We start from the raw sequence: 16,388 nt of genomic DNA, 5'->3' as shown, positions 1-16,388 counted from the left end.
GCAATGCATGATATGCCATTATATGCACCTATGACTACTTTTTCATTTCATAGATTTCTCTTGTCAAACTTACCTTCCTTACAAAAGTAGAAACATTTTTTTTTTCTTAGATTTTCTTGTGTGATACATCTCATTTAAGTGTTTAGGCTTGCTCGTGACGTGAAGTTATGTTGATCCTTTTTATCATACGTACAAGAGGGGAAAAGCCCTAAAACATACCTACTAATGCTTGTATCGATCTGAACTGACATGAGGATTAAAAAATCCTCTGAAACCACATTAAGAAACGATGTATATGTATAATGTATAACTTCTACTACCTCATGACCTCTCTTAGAAGGCCACTACCCATAGGCTGAAATTAAAACAACGAGGCAACAGAATCACACAGGCAACAGCTGGAGTGTCAACAAAAAAAAGCCTTTATTATTAAATTACTCAACGTAACAACTACAGTGGAAATCTGAACAGACTGACGTTGACAGAGTCCTCTGGTCCATGCAGTACGAGCAGGCTTCGTGGACAGAACTCAGTGGACAAACTCGTATCTCTTTATCGGGTGTTTACCTGAAACAACACAAAGAAAACAGACTTTAGAATAAACCTGATAGCAGTGATCTGAGCCAGAAAGACAGTTTAATCCACAGCTTGTGTCTTACCACGTCGTCAATCTTGAGGATGCTGCGGACCGTCTCTGTGGAAAGAGTCAGAGCGCTGATGGAAACCAGTAGCGGCTGCACCACCAGCTCCTCCAGGATGTTGGAGATTCCTCCCTGTGAGACACAAAGTAAACCAGTCGAATATATCAGAGGAAAAAACATAACCAAGACAAAAGCATGAACGGCCTTATGGGAAGCATGTGGGCAGTCTTTTAATGCTGCTGTATCAAAAGTAAATTACATTCAGTGAGAGAATAAAGTTTTAATATTGCTATAGCACTTGTTTTCTGCTAAATGATTAATCCATCAAACTTTTTTTTTATTCAATGATTCATTATTTTGCCTGTGAAAAGTCAAAACTAGTGTCTAAAACAGTGATATAGCCGTCACTGGAACAAAAAAGGGCACAGTATATATAATATACTGTATATTTTAATAATAACTTTATTTAGTAAAGCACCTTTTACATAAATACAATTCACAAAGTGCTTCACAAGAAAAAAGTTAAAATGAAGGTCACAGAAACCTGAATACAATAACCACATGAGGCAGACATTAAAGTAGTGCTGCTCAATTAATCGTATTTTAGTCGCGATTACAATTATGGCTTGCAACGATTAAGAAAACAACGTAATCGAAATAAAACGATTTTTATAAAAAAAAATTACTTTTTTTATTTATTTTATTCTTCAGTTGAATTGTACTTAAAGTTCAGGGTAATCAACTGTTGTTCAACATTTTTTTTCTCTCCAATAAATGGATGTTTCAAAGTCAATGAATAATCGCAATTACAATTATTGACCCAAATAATCGAGATTATGATTTTTGCCATAATCCAGCAGCCCTATATTAAGGTCAACATAAGAACAAAGCACAGACCACGTGAGTCCTGAAAGGAACAAACAGGACACATCTCAAGTAGAGACAAAAGCCAATGTCAAAAGATGGGTCTTCTGAGTGTAGTTTTTTAAAAGCTTCTACAGAGACTGTCTATAGGGAGAGTTCCACCGTGTTGGAGCTCCACCTGAAAGGCACGGTCACCTGTAGTTTTTAGACGAGACCGTGTGACCCTGGTCTGAAAACCAATAATATACTGTATATTTTAATAAAAGGGGAGAAGGAGAGCAGACCTTGCGGACGTTGATGCCGGCCGACTTGTCTCCCTGAGCGTGTCTGTTACGCAGCTCCGTGACGGTGGAGATGGGGTTCAGCCCGGCGTTCTCAGCCAGCGTGGAGGGGATCACCTCCAGGGCGTCAGCGTACGCCCGCACGCAGTACGCCTCCATGCCGGCCAGGGTGCGGGAATATTCAGCCAGACGCACGGCCAGCTCGATCTCTGGAGCGCCGCCTCCGGCAATCAGAGCCCTGAGAGGAGGAAGAGGAGAGGAAAGAGACAATATGTCACAATGTGTGCCCAAAAGAAAGGTCGGGTAAATATCTGAAACCTGGGAACATTTAAAAAAGTAATTCCAATGAGTCAAGAAACACAAGCAGTCAGAAATGGGAAGGGAGGCTAAATCTATGAACACCTGAAAATATTAAAGAACAAGCACCCTAAATCTTTTCCCTGGGATATGATAACTATGTAGGAACGCTCCCCGTCCCAGTTGCCGAGACAACCAGGGCTGAATAAAAGGAGAGCTTTCCACATTACTGTTCCTCTATTTCTTACGCTCCAGCAGGAAGAGACTGCAGGAGCGCCTTTGTAAGAGGGAATCTGTTCCTGTACTCAGTGCCTAACACATGCATCAGGATTGTATCTCTGCAGGGAGGAATTGTGTGTGATATTTGTGGAATAAACTCGGCAGTAGTGACTGACCTCCTCTTGACCAGGCAGCGGATGACACACAGAGCGTCGTGGATGGAGCGCTCGGCCTCCTCGATCACCAGCTTGTTGGAGCCTCGCACCACGATGGTCACCGTCTTCCCGGGGCTGGCACAACCTGTGATCTGTGGGGGGGGGGGGGACATCCAACGTTTACTGGAGGTGTTAATGTCTATAGATTAGATGGACTAAGCCCAACCCCTTTTCCTGAGAATGACATCGTATTGGCTGACCATTTTAGTACTTTCAAATTATAATAAGGAAAGATTGACAGGTGAACTTCAAGTTAGGATGTGAACTACACGGGCTGACTCGTATACACAGTAAACAAACTATGCTCATTAACCACATTTAAGTTTATTAACCTTCTCTAAAGAACTGCTAACTCACATTCATAGCAAGTAAAACATGCTTATGAACTCCAACCTTTTTAACCTTTGAACTAGTCACTCAGTTTTGCATTAAAAACCATATTATTTGAACCTTCTCTTAAGAAATCTTTAACTTATTTACATCGTTTTCGAGCCAGGGATACACGTCATTGATTTTAAACTGTCCTAGATGTCAGTACAGAGCCTCCTCTCGATGCGTACCTTCACCAGTTTTCCGGATCCGTCCAGGCTGACCTCCTCTGCCAGCTCGGCTGACCCCAGCATCTCTGGGATGAAGTGGTCGATGTGAGCGATGGGCTTTGTGCCAAGAGTCTGCAGGAGAGAAGACGGGAGACTTTGTTTAACTTTACTGTTAAAATGGGAATATTTTAAAATAAATCATCTCTGGATAGGATGTCCTGGGTGCATAATATTTATACATGAAAGTTAAATGGATCGTTAGTAAATTACATTCATAGAAAGCGTCAAACAGTCCAACAAAACTGGGGAATTATCGACGAAGCTCACAATTTAAGTTTTATTTTCCCATGGGATAACTTCAAAAGGATCAAAGCCAAACGGGTATTAACGCTTTCAGGTAAAGAGAGCTGAGGTAATATCGATATTGTGACATGATGGCCTTATCTCGTAATGGCTGTGTTGTTTTTTCAACTTTTAAAACCCTAAAAGTGATCACAGCAGAAATCTATGAACACCTGAAATACTCAAGTAAAGAACAAGCACCCTAAATCTTTTCCCTGGGATATGATAAATATGTAGGAACGCTCCCCGTCCCAGTTGCCGAGACAACCAGGACTGAATAAAAAAGGAGAGCTTTCCACATTACTGTTCCTCTGTTTCTTACGCTCCAGCAGGAAGAGACTGCAGGAGCGCCTTTGTAAGAGGGAAGGAGATAAGAAGTACTTTATTGATCCCAATGTGGGACATGTTTGCGTTGCAGCAGCATAAAGACACGGCATTGTATATTCAAAATTAAAAAAACTAGAAACATCGCAATAGAAAATAGCATTAATATCGTAATGGCGGTGTTTCTTTATAGTCAAGTCATTTTCAGAACGTCTTGTCTTATTTGCCTGGAGACACCATGTTATTATTTCACATTCCTGATTATAATTTATTTAAAATATCTCATTGCTTAAATATTTAAAGAAAGCACAACTACTCAAACCAACAAAGCCGATAAAGTCTGATAAAAAAAAGGGTCATAATTTAGATCTAAATGTGGTATGACGTAGACTTACATGACAATATGTGTGTAAAAAATACATTATCTTAAAGGTGGGGTGGGTAAGTTTGGAGAAACCGGCTTGAGTGCGCTAGAATTTGAAAATACAGCCGGAGAAAATCTGCCACTTCCTTACAGAGCCCCTCCTCCAACACACACATGACCAATGAGGGCACGAGATAAGTTTGTGCCCAGATGGAAGGCTGACAGGCAGGTAGGCCATCCAGTTACTTTAGCCGGGCCGGCTGATTGGTCGTGCTTTTTACAGCGCCACGGCTTCCACTGATGAAATATTTTAATGGATTTATTGTCAAAGCACTTCAGATATTCATTGCTATCGGGATGTTAAGAGCATTCCATGGAATATAACAAAAAGTGCTTCTCGAGCCGCTTTCTCAAAATTACCTACCCCACCTTTAATACCAAGTTGAAAATAAGACGAGATAAAACTTTATTGATCCCAATTTGGGAAATGTTTGTGCTAATGAGACGATTCAGAGCCTAAAAGTGTCTTTACATGTATACTACCTTAAACATATCGGCTGCACAGGTCTATAATGTTTATCTGTGAGTATTTGGATGCTGCTCACCTTGCAGATGAACTCAATGTCTTCCCTCTCGATCTCCTTCACCACCATGATCTTCATTTTGTTCAGGAAGTGCAGGGCGAGGTCGCTCAGAGCGTCTCTGTGAACGGACGGTTAGTCGTTAGTATGAAGCATTTTAACTCATCAACCCTGGATAGCAAAGTGTGTTCTGGTGTTATCTCTGTGTTTACTAAAGATAATGTATAGTGTGTCCCAGTGTCTCCAGCATCCGTCCCTCCAGAGGGAAAATGTCTCCCAGAAACAAACTGGTGTCGCTGTAGCAAGACATAAAAATTGAATCAGATAATCGACCCGGAGGACTACTGACACAGAGTGTAGCTTGCAGAGGAGTTACGAGCTTAAACACGGCGGCGTGCGTTGAAGCGTCAACCCTAAGCCATTCACTTTGAATGGGCAGAAGCAATCGAATCATATGCCAGTACAAGCTCTAGCCAATCAAACCGCTGCTTGTGTGTCCGGGGCGGGAGATTCATGCGATTGGTTGTTGGTCGAGCGTCAGACCCGCCGGCAAGCTTCAACACACGCCGCCGTGTGTAAGCTCCGTTAGTGTGGTTTCTCCTAATGAGGGGGTCCTCTAGAGAGAGTGTGGTGTGTACCTGTGTGTGAGTGAAACTGTGTGTGTACCTGAGGATGGACTTCTGGATGAGCAGCACGTTGCAGCCGGCCTTCTTGATCTGCTTCACCATGTTCAGGATGTAGGCGCGCTCCTCCCGCAGCACACGGTCCATCTGGGCGTAGTCTGACACCACGATCTGGTTATCCATCTGCACGAAAACACACGGCACGTCAGGAGAGGAACACCATGACAGGAGTTCATCAGAGCCAATCAGAAAGAGGTTTGCAAATGTGGGAATGCTTCTATAATTAAAGCTTCTTTTAAGCGATTTTGAGTCAGAGAAAAGCACTATATAAATCAAATGTATTTTATTTATATAGTGTGCGTTTACTAAACATAATATATAGTGTGTCCCAGTGTCTCCAGCATCCGTCCCTCCAGAGGGAAAATGTCTCCCAGAAACAAACTGGTGTCGCTGTAGCAAGACATAAAAATTGAATCAGATAATCGTCCCGGAGGACTACTGACACAGAGTGTAGCTTGCAGAGGAGTGTGTGTGGGTTATCCTAATGAGGGGGTCCTTTAGAGTGTGTGTGCTGGCGTTAGCCCGCATGTGTGTGCTGGCGTTAGCCCGCGTGTGTGTGCTGGCGTTAGCCCGCGTGTGTGTGCCGGCGTTAGCCCGCGTGTGTGTTCTGATGCATTTCCAACAGTGGAACTCAAATTGATAATGCAATTTGCAAACTTGTTTCTGATCTCTTTTGAAAATAAACACCTACATCAACATACAATATGATATTGATCAGGCGACTCACATCACATTTGGGAGGGGACAGGCAGAACTGGATGAGGCCGATCCTGGCCTTCTCCACGCGGGACACCCCGGTGTTAGAGATCCTCTGAGTGAGCACCAGGCCCTCCACCAGCTCACAGTCATCAATGGTCCCGCTGGAGAACAGGAGGAGAGGGAAATATTGATTACTACGTTGAAGGCCGGCAGGAGTGGAACTAAAATCCCCCTTTAAATGTCATGAATTAAATGAATTCTTGAATGCCGTCTAAAACACAGCACCAAACATCAGATTTATCCCTCTTAAAATATAAAAATTATTATGTTATTATGTGCAATGCATGGTTGTGTTATATGCTGCAAAAAAAATTAAAGTACATCTTAACGCTAAAAGGGATCACACCAGAAACCTATGAACACCTGAAATACTCAAGTAAAGAACAAGCAGCCTCAATCTTTCCCCTTGGATATGTTAAATATGTAGGAACGCTCTCCGTCCCAGTTGATGAGACAACCAGGACTGAATAAAAGGAGAGCTTTCCACATTACTGTTCCTCTGTTTCTTACGCTCCAGCAGGAAGAGACTGCAGGAGCGCCTTTGTAAGAGGGAAGAAGATAAGTACGTTTGTTTTTAACTTGTGATGTGTCATTTTGTGCTGCATGAGTTGTATGAAAAGTGCTGTATAAATAAAGCTTTATTGTTATTATTATATCTCCCTCTCTCTCACCCGAGCTTCTTGATGATTTTGATGTCGTGCAGGTCGACCCCGGTGGCGGTTGCCGGGTCGATGACCCTCATGACGGCGTCCACGCTCATGGGCGCCAGCAGGCTGGAGTACTGCGACACCACCTTGGAGCACAGAGAGGTCGTGGCGCTGTTCAGAAGCGTCTCGCGGTCGCTCAGCAGCACCGGCCGGCTCATCCCCGTCAGAACCTCCACGCCCTTCTCCACCGCCTTCTGGAAGGACTCGGAGATGGTGGTGGGGTGGATACCTGAACCGGGGGACAACATGTCAACATGAGTACTGAGCACTATTCAAATCAACACTAATGATAAGTCAAATGTGTTTATAGCTTGATTGTTCAAGTCATTGAACAACCATGTATGTATGTGCTTTAGGGCTGCACGATATTGAAAAAAACTGACATCGCGATTCCCGATCGCTGAATCGGTTAATCCATAGGTTTTTAACGTCTCTGTATAAAAAAATTATTTCATTTATAATCCATAATTCCATTTGTATGTAAAAATCGCAGAGCAAAAGTTAGCTGCTAATGGTAGCCACCAGAGTGGCTGCTGCTTCCGGTCTTGACAATGCGGCAGTCCAGCGTAGTTTAACACACACACATTACCAAATAAGGAGTGAGTGTGACGCGTAGCCAAAGCCGGAAGCTGCATACACTCTGGTAGCTACCATTAGCAGCTAACTTTTGTGCACCGATTTTTACATAAAAATGGAATTATGGATTATAAACAATTGCTTCAATGCCAGATACATTATCAACCTATGGATCAACCGATTCAGCCGCGGTTTCTCTCGTTTTAATGCCATTGAACACGTCTTTTGATCAGATTGACAGCTACGGTGAGACGATCTCCCGTAAAAGCTCCGTAAAGGTACGTGTTGTGATGTCTGTGTTTGCTTCCCCTGTTGCGAGATCGGATCGCTTAGATACTATACTTAAATAATCTGTGGAGTCTCAGCTTTAATCGGATATATTGTATGTGCAGTTTCGATAAGTAATAAGGGTATCTTTATTTTGAATTCTGTGCTAAAGTGCGTTAGCATTTTTTTTTTTTATGAATAAAACAGCACGTCCCTGCGGTGTGAATACCGCGCATGCGCATATCGCGGTTATCGCCATGACACGGTATATCGTTCAGCCCTAATGTGCATTATGTATATATAATACCTTGCTTTATATCTTGTTAATAATTTGTAAATTCATGTATATTTTCTATTTCCTCGTTTATTTCTTGTCTTTTAATTTATATTGTACAATGACATTTTATGCTAAAAACATTTCCCAAATTGGCATCAATAAAGTTCTTCTTATCTTAACCGAAAATGCCAAATACGATCTGGTTTTAGCTCTAAAGATTGAGACAAAACAGTCTTATCAACAGTCTTTGATGCAAACAACATGACAGCTTTCCCCTCTCACTACCCCACTAACTTGCCTGAAATAAAACTGAGCAGAAAAACAGGTGGATACTGCAGAAAGTTGTGATTCATTCCACTTATATTTTCTAATTAAACGGCTGAAACATCAGTCCTCCGTAGCAAAGCACAACTGCAGAGATAAGCATTTACAATAAGGGTTAGTTTTGTGTCAGGTTCAATGTGTTGCAGCTCTTACCTTTCTGCAGCAGCTTGGAGCAGGCCTCCAGCAGAGCTCCAGCGATCACAACCACAGAGGTGGTGCCGTCTCCAGCCTCGATGTCCTGGGCTTTGGATAGTTCCACTAGCTACAAAACACAAACATTAAATACAACTTTTAAAAGAGCAGTCCATCAATATGTATCTCAAATCAGGTCAAACCTCAGATGGGAGGTTTTATGCAGGATATCAGCCATTTTAACAACATTATACATATTTTAATGTGCATTTTGCATAAACAAATGTTTTCACATGCTACTAGAAGCTAAACTGAAAGCTTTGAGGGAAGCCACACAAACTTAAGAAACAAATGTAAGTAGAAAAAAGGGACAGGTGTATGTCGCATGTGCAGAACAGCAAAGGGGATTAGTTTGAATTACAAAGAAACCCTTAAATGAGCAGTTATGTCTTTAAATAACATAATAAGGCTGTTAAAAAGCGACTTTTCGGCCCTGGTTGAAGCTAATGAGACTGAAAAGGTATATAAATGGTGCTTTATAAAAATAAAAGCATCCATGTTTCAGATGCAAAAGGATCCACACCATCAGACAGGGTGTGGTGCTACGTACCATTTTGGCGGCCGGGTGGAGGACCTGCATCTGCTTCAGGATGGTGGCTCCATCGTTGGTAATGGTCACATCACCCTTCTCATCCTGGATCTGAGACAGAGAGCAGCTGCTTTAGGATCACGACACAACAGCTAGGTGAAGTTAGCATTGAGACAGAAATATGTGTACTGACCATCTTGTCCATGCCCTTGGGCCCCAGGCTGGTTCTGACGGCATCTGCAACAGCTGCCACACAAACAAGGGATGGGTCAGTATAGAGAAACCGATAACGTGCATGGTTCATAAGCATGAGGAATCAAAAACACATTATTTTACTAGAACGCTGACACGAAAAAACATATTTGAATTGTTAAGTTTGGTCTTAGTACACATAGTAAATATTGCATCTTTAGGCTTCAATATGTAGGCATGCCATATATGAAAATAACTTGGTTGAAGGATTAATCAAAATCTACTATATCCATTTTTGTTTATTGGAGTTGCTACAACTGATAAAGCCGACAAATTATGTCTTTTAATATTAATGTGGGTCTTAGACAACATTGCATCTGTAGGTTTCAGGATAATATAATGAACAAAGCACATCAATAATTCACAGCAAGACCAAAGCCCAAAAAAGGGGGAAATACATCCCTCAAAAAGGCCATCGGGTTCATCAGCTAATAACTCTTGAAATCTGTGACACACTTTTATGATTGTATGTGCCTATGTATCCTCCTGTGTTACTGTTTTATTCATTGAACACCCCAGGATATAATATAAAAACATATTTCACTACAGTCTAACTCCAGTCTATATATGGCTCAGTATGCATCACTTAGGCCCGAGCTAAAACTGAGATTGTGTCGAGTCATGAGCATCTTGCAGAGACACAAGAGTCTTGGTGCGTTTTGAATTAAAAATATTGTCTCAAGCTGCTTGAAACTGCACTGAAAGCCACCCAAAATAGAGTTAAATTAGCATTAAAACAAAAAATATGGTGCATATCACATGTGCTGAATAACAAAGGGGATTAGTTTGAATTAAAAAACACCTCTTAAGTTAGTGCCTAATATGTTGTGTTCTTAAATCACATAAAAGGCTGTTAAAAACGACTTATCTTAATAAGATTTCAGCCCTGGTTGAAGCTAATAAGACTGAATAACGGTCCTCTGCCCACAGCTAAGATACTAGGCTTAGCTGTGAGGTTTTGAGCAGGACATTAGCCATTTCAACTACAGTATAAGCACTTTATCTTACCTTAAGGGCGTTTTTGCATTAAAAATGTTGTCTCATGCTACTAGTAGCTACACTGAGAGCTTTGAGGGAAGCCACCCCTTAAGGGACAATTTAAGTAGAAACAAGGAACTGATGGATTTCACATGTGCAGAATAACAAAAGGAGATTGAATTAAAAAACACCTTAAATTAGCAGTTATGTCTTTAAACCACATAGTAAGGGTTGCTAAAAAAAACGTAATTTCGGCTAATAAGACTGAATAACGGTTCCCTGCCCACAGCTAAGATACTAGACTTTAAGGATGTGAGGTTTAGTGCAGGATATTAGCGGTTTCAACTACGCTATAAGCAATTTATCTTAAGTGCGTTTTTGCATTAAAAATGTTGTCTCATGCTGCATGCTACTAGTAGCTAGTAGCTACACTGAGCTTTGAGGGAAGCCACCACAAACTTAAGGGACAATGTGAGTAGAAACAAGATACTGGTGCATGTCACATGTGCAGAATAGCAAGGGGGATTTGTTTGAATAAAAAAACATCTCTTGAAATGAGCAGTTATGTCTTTAAACCACATAGTAAGGCTGCTAAAAAACGACTTTTCTTAACTAGATTTCGGCTCATAAGACTGAATAACGGTGCCCTGCCCACAGCTAAGATACTAGACTTGGATGTGAGGTTTAATGCAGGATATTAGCCATTTTAACTACATTAAATACATTTTAACTTAACTGTAGTGCGTTTTTGCTTAAAATTGTTGTCTCGTGCTACTAGAAGCTACAGACAGATTTGAGGGAAGCCACCCCAATTTAAGAGACAATTTAAGTAGAAATAAGGGACCGGTGCATGTCACATGTGCAGAATAACGAAGCGGATTAGTTTGAATTAAAAAAATACTTCCTAAATTAGCAGTTATTTATTTAAATCATATAATATGGCTGATAAAAAGAGAGATGTTGGCCCTGGTTGAAGCTAATAAGACTGAATAACGGTTCCCTGCCCACAGATGAGATACTAGACTTTAAGGATGTGAGGTTTAGTGCAGGATATTAGCAGTTTCACATATATTTGATATTATTAAATCTTACCTTTAGCAGCAGAGATGTTACTGAAGCGGATCTGGGCCGGCTTGTCGCGGTCCACATACGCCCCTCCTTTGTTTCTCCCCATGTTTGAGGCTCTCATTGATCCCATCGCTTCAGGCATTTTTTACCTAATAATCGGTGGTAAATGTTAAGGGAATAATGGAGAAGGGAATCGCTGATGTTCCGGAGCTGTAACACCGCGGTTCGGCTGCGGATGGACTCAGATAGAAAGATAATTTCCACCCGGTGTCGCAGTCAGAACCTTCGAGAGCGTTCGGTTGCTGCGTAGAGAGGAAGAGGCTGTCAAACTGCGACGTGATGACGTTTTAAGACATGAGGCGTCGATTGCCGATCCGAGAGAATCGAATCACAGTGATGTTTTTAGGAGGTGATTCAAGGCTTTTATTGTAATGTGTACATAGCTACAGTGTAGTTATGACAATTAAAATCTTAGGTCACAGGCTCCCCCAACAGTGCGACACAATAAAACAGATACAATAGTGCAAGTAAATAAAATAAAATAGAATATAATAGAAATAGTGCAGAATAGTCTATATACAAGTAATTGGAATATTGATATTTAGGTGGGAGAAGTACTCAGATGTTGTACTTAAGTAAAAGTAGAAGTACCAGACTGTAGGAATACTCTGTTATAAGTTAAAGTCCTTAAATTAAAATGTGACTCAAGTACAAAAGTATTAGCATCACAATATACTTCAATGTTTTTAAAATAAAAAAACAAGAAAAAAAACTATTCTTGTAGTCCTTCAATAAAAAAGCGTAGCTGCTTAGTTCGTTTTCTAGATCATGTTTATTATACTAACCAGAGGTGGAAGAAGTACTCAGATCTTGTACTTAAGTAAAAGTAGAAGTACCAGAGTGTAAAAGTGTAAAAGTAAAAATCCTGCATTCAAAATATAACTAAAAGTAGAAAAGTATTATCATCAAAATATAGTGAAAGTAGCGACAGTAAAAGTAGTCGTTGTGCAGATTGGTCCATTTCAGAATAATATCTATGATATGTTTTATAATGATTGATCATGAAAGTGTTCTCAAAGCTGGTAAAGGAGCAGCTAGTTTGAATGACTTTGTATACTGCAGGGTAGCTGGTGGATTTACTCCAGGTGGAACTAAAGTCTGATTTAACACTTGATTAGATTTCACATCATTCATCCACATCTGTAAAGTAACTAAAGGTATTACATACATGTAGAGGAGGGAAAGTACACCATTTAAATCTGAAATGAAGTGGGGTAGAAGTACAACGTTGCTTTACATTGAAATACTCAAGTAAAGTATAAGTACCTCAAAATTGTACTTAATAACACTTTTTTAGTCAATCTATTTAAGTGTGAAATATTTAAATTTTTGTCTGGATTATACATTTAGATAATAAGTGATTACATGCTGAGTTTTGTATCCTCTAATTAATTCCTATAGTTGAAACTGTATCATGCAATTAATAAAAACGGATCTTGTCTCGATTAGCTTGGTCTGTTGTAGCAGAGATAGCATTCAGGATGAAACATGTTAGCAAGTGCCTGAAGTAACTGAGCTCTGTCTTGTTTTTGTTTCCTTATATCTTCGTGAATTCACCACATCAGTGATCGGTAGGTGTGTTTCCTGTGTTGAGCTGCTGCTGTCTGTGCTGTGTGTGCCTAATAACTCTCTTTATGGATCAATGTTAGCTTAGTTAGCTTAGCAGAGTCTGGGTTGAAAACAAGCATGGTTTTGCTTCAGCGGCTGTTTTCAGTCTCTCGTGCAGAAGCTGATGATATACATCATGTACAGAGCCATTCAAATGTTTATAATCTCCTCCCACAAAAGCTTGATTGGCCACAATCATATATCTATAGAGGACTATACTGGTGCAACGATTTAAGGTCTTATACATTGATGTTATTTCATATGAAAGGTTTGTTTTGAACCAAAATATGTGCAGATTTAAAAAGGAACAGGTTCCTTTTCTCTTTGATTAGTGCACAATATCAATCAATCAATCAACCAATCAATCAATCAATGTTTATTCATATAGCCCAATATCACAAATGTTACATTTGTCTCAGTGGACTTCACAGTTTGTACAGAATATCAGTATGACAATACGACACCCTCTGTCCTTAGACCCTCTGTCCTTAGACCCTCACATCGTACAAGGAAACACATCCAGAGAAAACCCACAGTTTAAAGGGAACATGGGAGAAACCTCAGGGAGAGCAACAGAGGAGGGATCCCTCTCCCAGGACGGACAGACGTGCAATAGATGCCGTGTGCAAATCGAAGAGATAATACATTTTACAGCATAGGTAGTCCAAAATATTAGGAAATGCATGTGTCTAGACTAAGAAGATGAATCCACGAGGATGTCCACAATCCTGTGGGAGCATCAGGGAAGTAGTATGATGAGTCAGGCAGGGCCGCAGACAGAGACAGGTTCAGCCACGACTTGAAGTCCAGGACTCAGATCAGGACTCAGGATAGAGGATCCAGGACTCACGACCACAGCAACAGGGTTAGCCTCGACTCAGGATCCCGGCGTAGATAGACACCAAAAAGAAATTTGGGGGAAGCTGGGTTATTCGGAACATGAGAGTACACAGGTACAGACAGACAGAAGAAAGAAGTAAGGTTCTTCCCCCCCCCCCCATGACAGTCTAAGCCTATAGCAGCAAAACTAACGTGTCTACGTACATGCACTCCCTTAGGATAGGTTGAGGGAAAGGGGTAGCAAGTAAGGAACAGAGGTGGAGAGGCACAACGTGTCTATACTGCCTCTATTGTGTAGTTTAAAATGTGTGTGTGCTGTTATTGTAATTATTTATACATTTTAACATGTTTCTATGAGCACCTTGCTATAAATAAAATGTTATTATTATGAACAAGCTGAGATTAACAATACAAGTGTTGCTCTGGCAAAACTATTCTTCCAACTTATAAGTACAATGACAACAGATAGAAGGTTATTTTAGTGTAAGCACTGGAGCTGGATCTGGGAATGGAAGCTGAAGGCATGTTGTATACTGTATATATAGGTAGAGATATGTATATAGATATATGATAGAGGTTTCAAGTGTGTCTATATATTTGTCCATATCAAATAAACTATATAAGGATACGGAAATAAGCTCTTAATTCTCACACTTCGAAAGGTTTAACCAGAAGTTTTGTTTGTATGTGACATGCATACTTAGTCACTAACTGTCATGTGATCCAGCCCCGATCATCCTGTGTGTCCTAACCATCGTCTCTTCCCCTCCTGCAGACTGGAGTCATGCTGCCTCTGAAGGAGAAAGATAAACCCGTGGTCCAGAAGCTTCTGTCGGCCGGCTGCTGCGCTCGCTGCGTCCTCAGGTTCTGCTGCGTGAGCGTCCAGGCCGTCTACAGGAAGCCCCACCAGGTAACACTCACCTGCTATACTTAATTATAAGCCTTTGAAAAGTCCTGGGGCACCCTCATATAAATCAGAATCAGAAACAGGCTTATCACCAGGTAGGTTGACACGTAAATAAAAGTAAATAAAAGTTAAACAAAAGTTAAAAACACAGATAGAAAACTATTTTAAGAATCAGTCTAAGCGCACCCTCTCTTGCTAGTAACTGGCTGATCCATCCTGCATCGTGTCATTTATCACCAGGAAACACTCAAAGAACTTCAAGCGTTCATCGGCAACACAGAGAACGGCAAATCCCAAGATTCAGTAGCAGCAGATTCCACAGAGGAAAACAACAAATCCCATGATGCAACAGTACCAGAACCAGCTGATGAACCCGCTGATGACCCGCCGAGCAAAAGAGCGAAACTGGAGCTCAGCGGGACTGAAGCTCCGTCAGAGGAAGACGCTGCGGAGGAGAAACTGACGGAGGAGCCGAGTGTGTGTGTGGTGTGTTTGGGCATCCTACAGGAACTCTGTGGCACGACTCAGGCCGTGAAGGTGTGTGTGCAGTTACATATTCACACACATGTCAGATTGTCAGATTGTGTCTTGCGTCAGATGATCTTGATGTTTTGTGTTCACAGATAGCGGAGAAGGTGAAGGCAGAAAAGTACGAGTTTGAAACTCTGGTTCTGTCTGTGTCTCTGCCCGCTCAGCTGTGTGTCCGTGAGGTCAGTGTGTGTGGTGTGTGTGTGTGATATCATTTAACCATTGTTGGAAGAAGTACTCCCTACTTTGATTAAGTTGAAGAAGATATATTATGCTCATTTTCAGGGTCATATTTGTATTTATTGTCTCTACTGTGACATGTTTCAATGCTTTAATGTTCAAAAAGCTCTTTTTTTTAATATATGTGTGGGAGAGAAACTCCCTTTGGAGGTAACACATGGATTGTAGCCTTTCCAGACCATTTACATGCACACACACTATAACACACATCTGGAAAGGGAAAAGCACAATAAGGCCTCTTTAAAGTATAAATACCACAGTCTGAAGATATTGCATTACAATTAAAATCATGGTACATGAGTAAAAGTGAATAATTATTATCTTAAACATGTACTTAAAGTATCAAAAGTAAAATAAGTTATGTTGAACAGCTCTTTCCAAAGAATATTATTTAATTTGGTTTTATCACTAACATGGGGATGATGTGCAGCGAGGCGGTCATTATGGGGGAAAGAACACCGATCAGGATCCCGACGCAAAGCCACATTCTCAACAAAGTAACGACATGACACCCAATATTAATTGAAATGCTTTTAATAGATTTAGAAAATGTTTTTATTGATTTAAAAAATAGTAGGCTATTATTTATTTAAAATGACATGCATCCGCTAAGAAAAATAGTCCGTTTGAACTACGTAGCAACGGCAGGAACGGCTTCGATAGCGTTTTTGAGGAGCTTTTTGATTACAGATTTGAAAACATCGCTGCTTGCTTTAAAAGTAGCACACTTCATGATGTCAAACCTTGGAAAGTATCTAGATATCCCTGCCCTAATGCCAAAGGAACTGCACACTGAATATGTGTCGCCGTTTGATGTCTATGTCTGGACCGCTGCGTAAAAAGGAGGGTTCTGCCCCGTTACTTCTCCGCTGTTTTCTTGGCCCAGTTTCAGCCAAACTGTATACAGTTCAATCGACCGGACTTCT

The 16,388-nt window shown here is 40.9% G+C and overlaps 2 protein-coding genes across 3 annotated transcripts; one reads left to right on the top strand and one right to left on the bottom strand.

Annotated features, from left to right (window-relative positions):
• Positions 1–399: 399 nt before the first annotated feature.
• On the bottom strand, positions 400–11,613 carry cct4 (chaperonin containing TCP1, subunit 4 (delta)). The gene is made up of 13 exons (XM_034229206.1): positions 11,304–11,613; positions 9,175–9,227; positions 9,003–9,092; positions 8,414–8,522; positions 6,781–7,045; positions 6,078–6,210; positions 5,334–5,473; positions 4,692–4,788; positions 3,078–3,188; positions 2,479–2,609; positions 1,790–2,024; positions 660–773; positions 400–567 (listed from the first exon to the last, which is right to left on the bottom strand). Exons 1-13 carry the CDS (start codon positions 11,419–11,421, stop codon positions 553–555), a joined length of 1,611 nt encoding a protein of 536 aa, XP_034085097.1. The 5' UTR covers positions 11,422–11,613; the 3' UTR covers positions 400–552.
• Positions 11,614–12,787: 1,174 nt separating this feature from the next.
• On the top strand, positions 12,788–15,446 carry LOC117554722 (tRNA pseudouridine synthase Pus10-like). 2 transcript variants are annotated; one of them, XM_034229208.1, is made up of 4 exons: positions 12,788–12,910; positions 14,563–14,697; positions 14,935–15,231; positions 15,318–15,446. In XM_034229208.1, exons 2-4 carry the CDS (start codon positions 14,572–14,574, stop codon positions 15,429–15,431), a joined length of 537 nt encoding a protein of 178 aa, XP_034085099.1. In that variant the 5' UTR covers positions 12,788–12,910; positions 14,563–14,571; the 3' UTR covers positions 15,432–15,446. The 2 variants fall into 2 exon arrangements, with proteins under 2 accessions (XP_034085099.1, XP_034085100.1); XM_034229209.1 differs by having other exon boundaries at positions 12,797–12,914.
• The last annotated feature ends 942 nt before the right edge of the window (positions 15,447–16,388 follow it).

The sequence above is a fragment of the Gymnodraco acuticeps genome, unplaced genomic scaffold (assembly GCF_902827175.1).
Source record: "Gymnodraco acuticeps unplaced genomic scaffold, fGymAcu1.1, whole genome shotgun sequence".
NCBI lineage: Eukaryota > Metazoa > Chordata > Actinopteri > Perciformes > Bathydraconidae > Gymnodraco > Gymnodraco acuticeps.
This window is presented reverse-complemented; position numbering and strand designations above follow the sequence as displayed.

Excerpts from the sequence above, each read along its gene's own strand:
- cct4 (XM_034229206.1), bottom strand. The coding sequence starts at position 11,421 with ATGCCTGAAGCGATGGGATCAATGAGAGCCTCAAACATGGGGAGAAAC. Across the intron at positions 7,046-8,413 it reads CTCCAAGCTGCTGCAGAAAG|GTATCCACCCCACCACCATC; the intron begins GTAAGAGCTGCA and ends CCCCCGGTTCAG. Across the intron at positions 2,610-3,077 it reads GATCCGGAAAACTGGTGAAG|ATCACAGGTTGTGCCAGCCC; the intron begins GTACGCATCGAG and ends CCCCCCCCACAG.
- LOC117554722 (XM_034229208.1), top strand. The coding sequence starts at position 14,572 with ATGCTGCCTCTGAAGGAGAAAGATAAACCCGTGGTCCAGAAGCTTCTG. Across the intron at positions 14,698-14,934 it reads TCTACAGGAAGCCCCACCAG|GAAACACTCAAAGAACTTCA; the intron begins GTAACACTCACC and ends ATTTATCACCAG. Across the intron at positions 15,232-15,317 it reads GCACGACTCAGGCCGTGAAG|ATAGCGGAGAAGGTGAAGGC; the intron begins GTGTGTGTGCAG and ends TTGTGTTCACAG.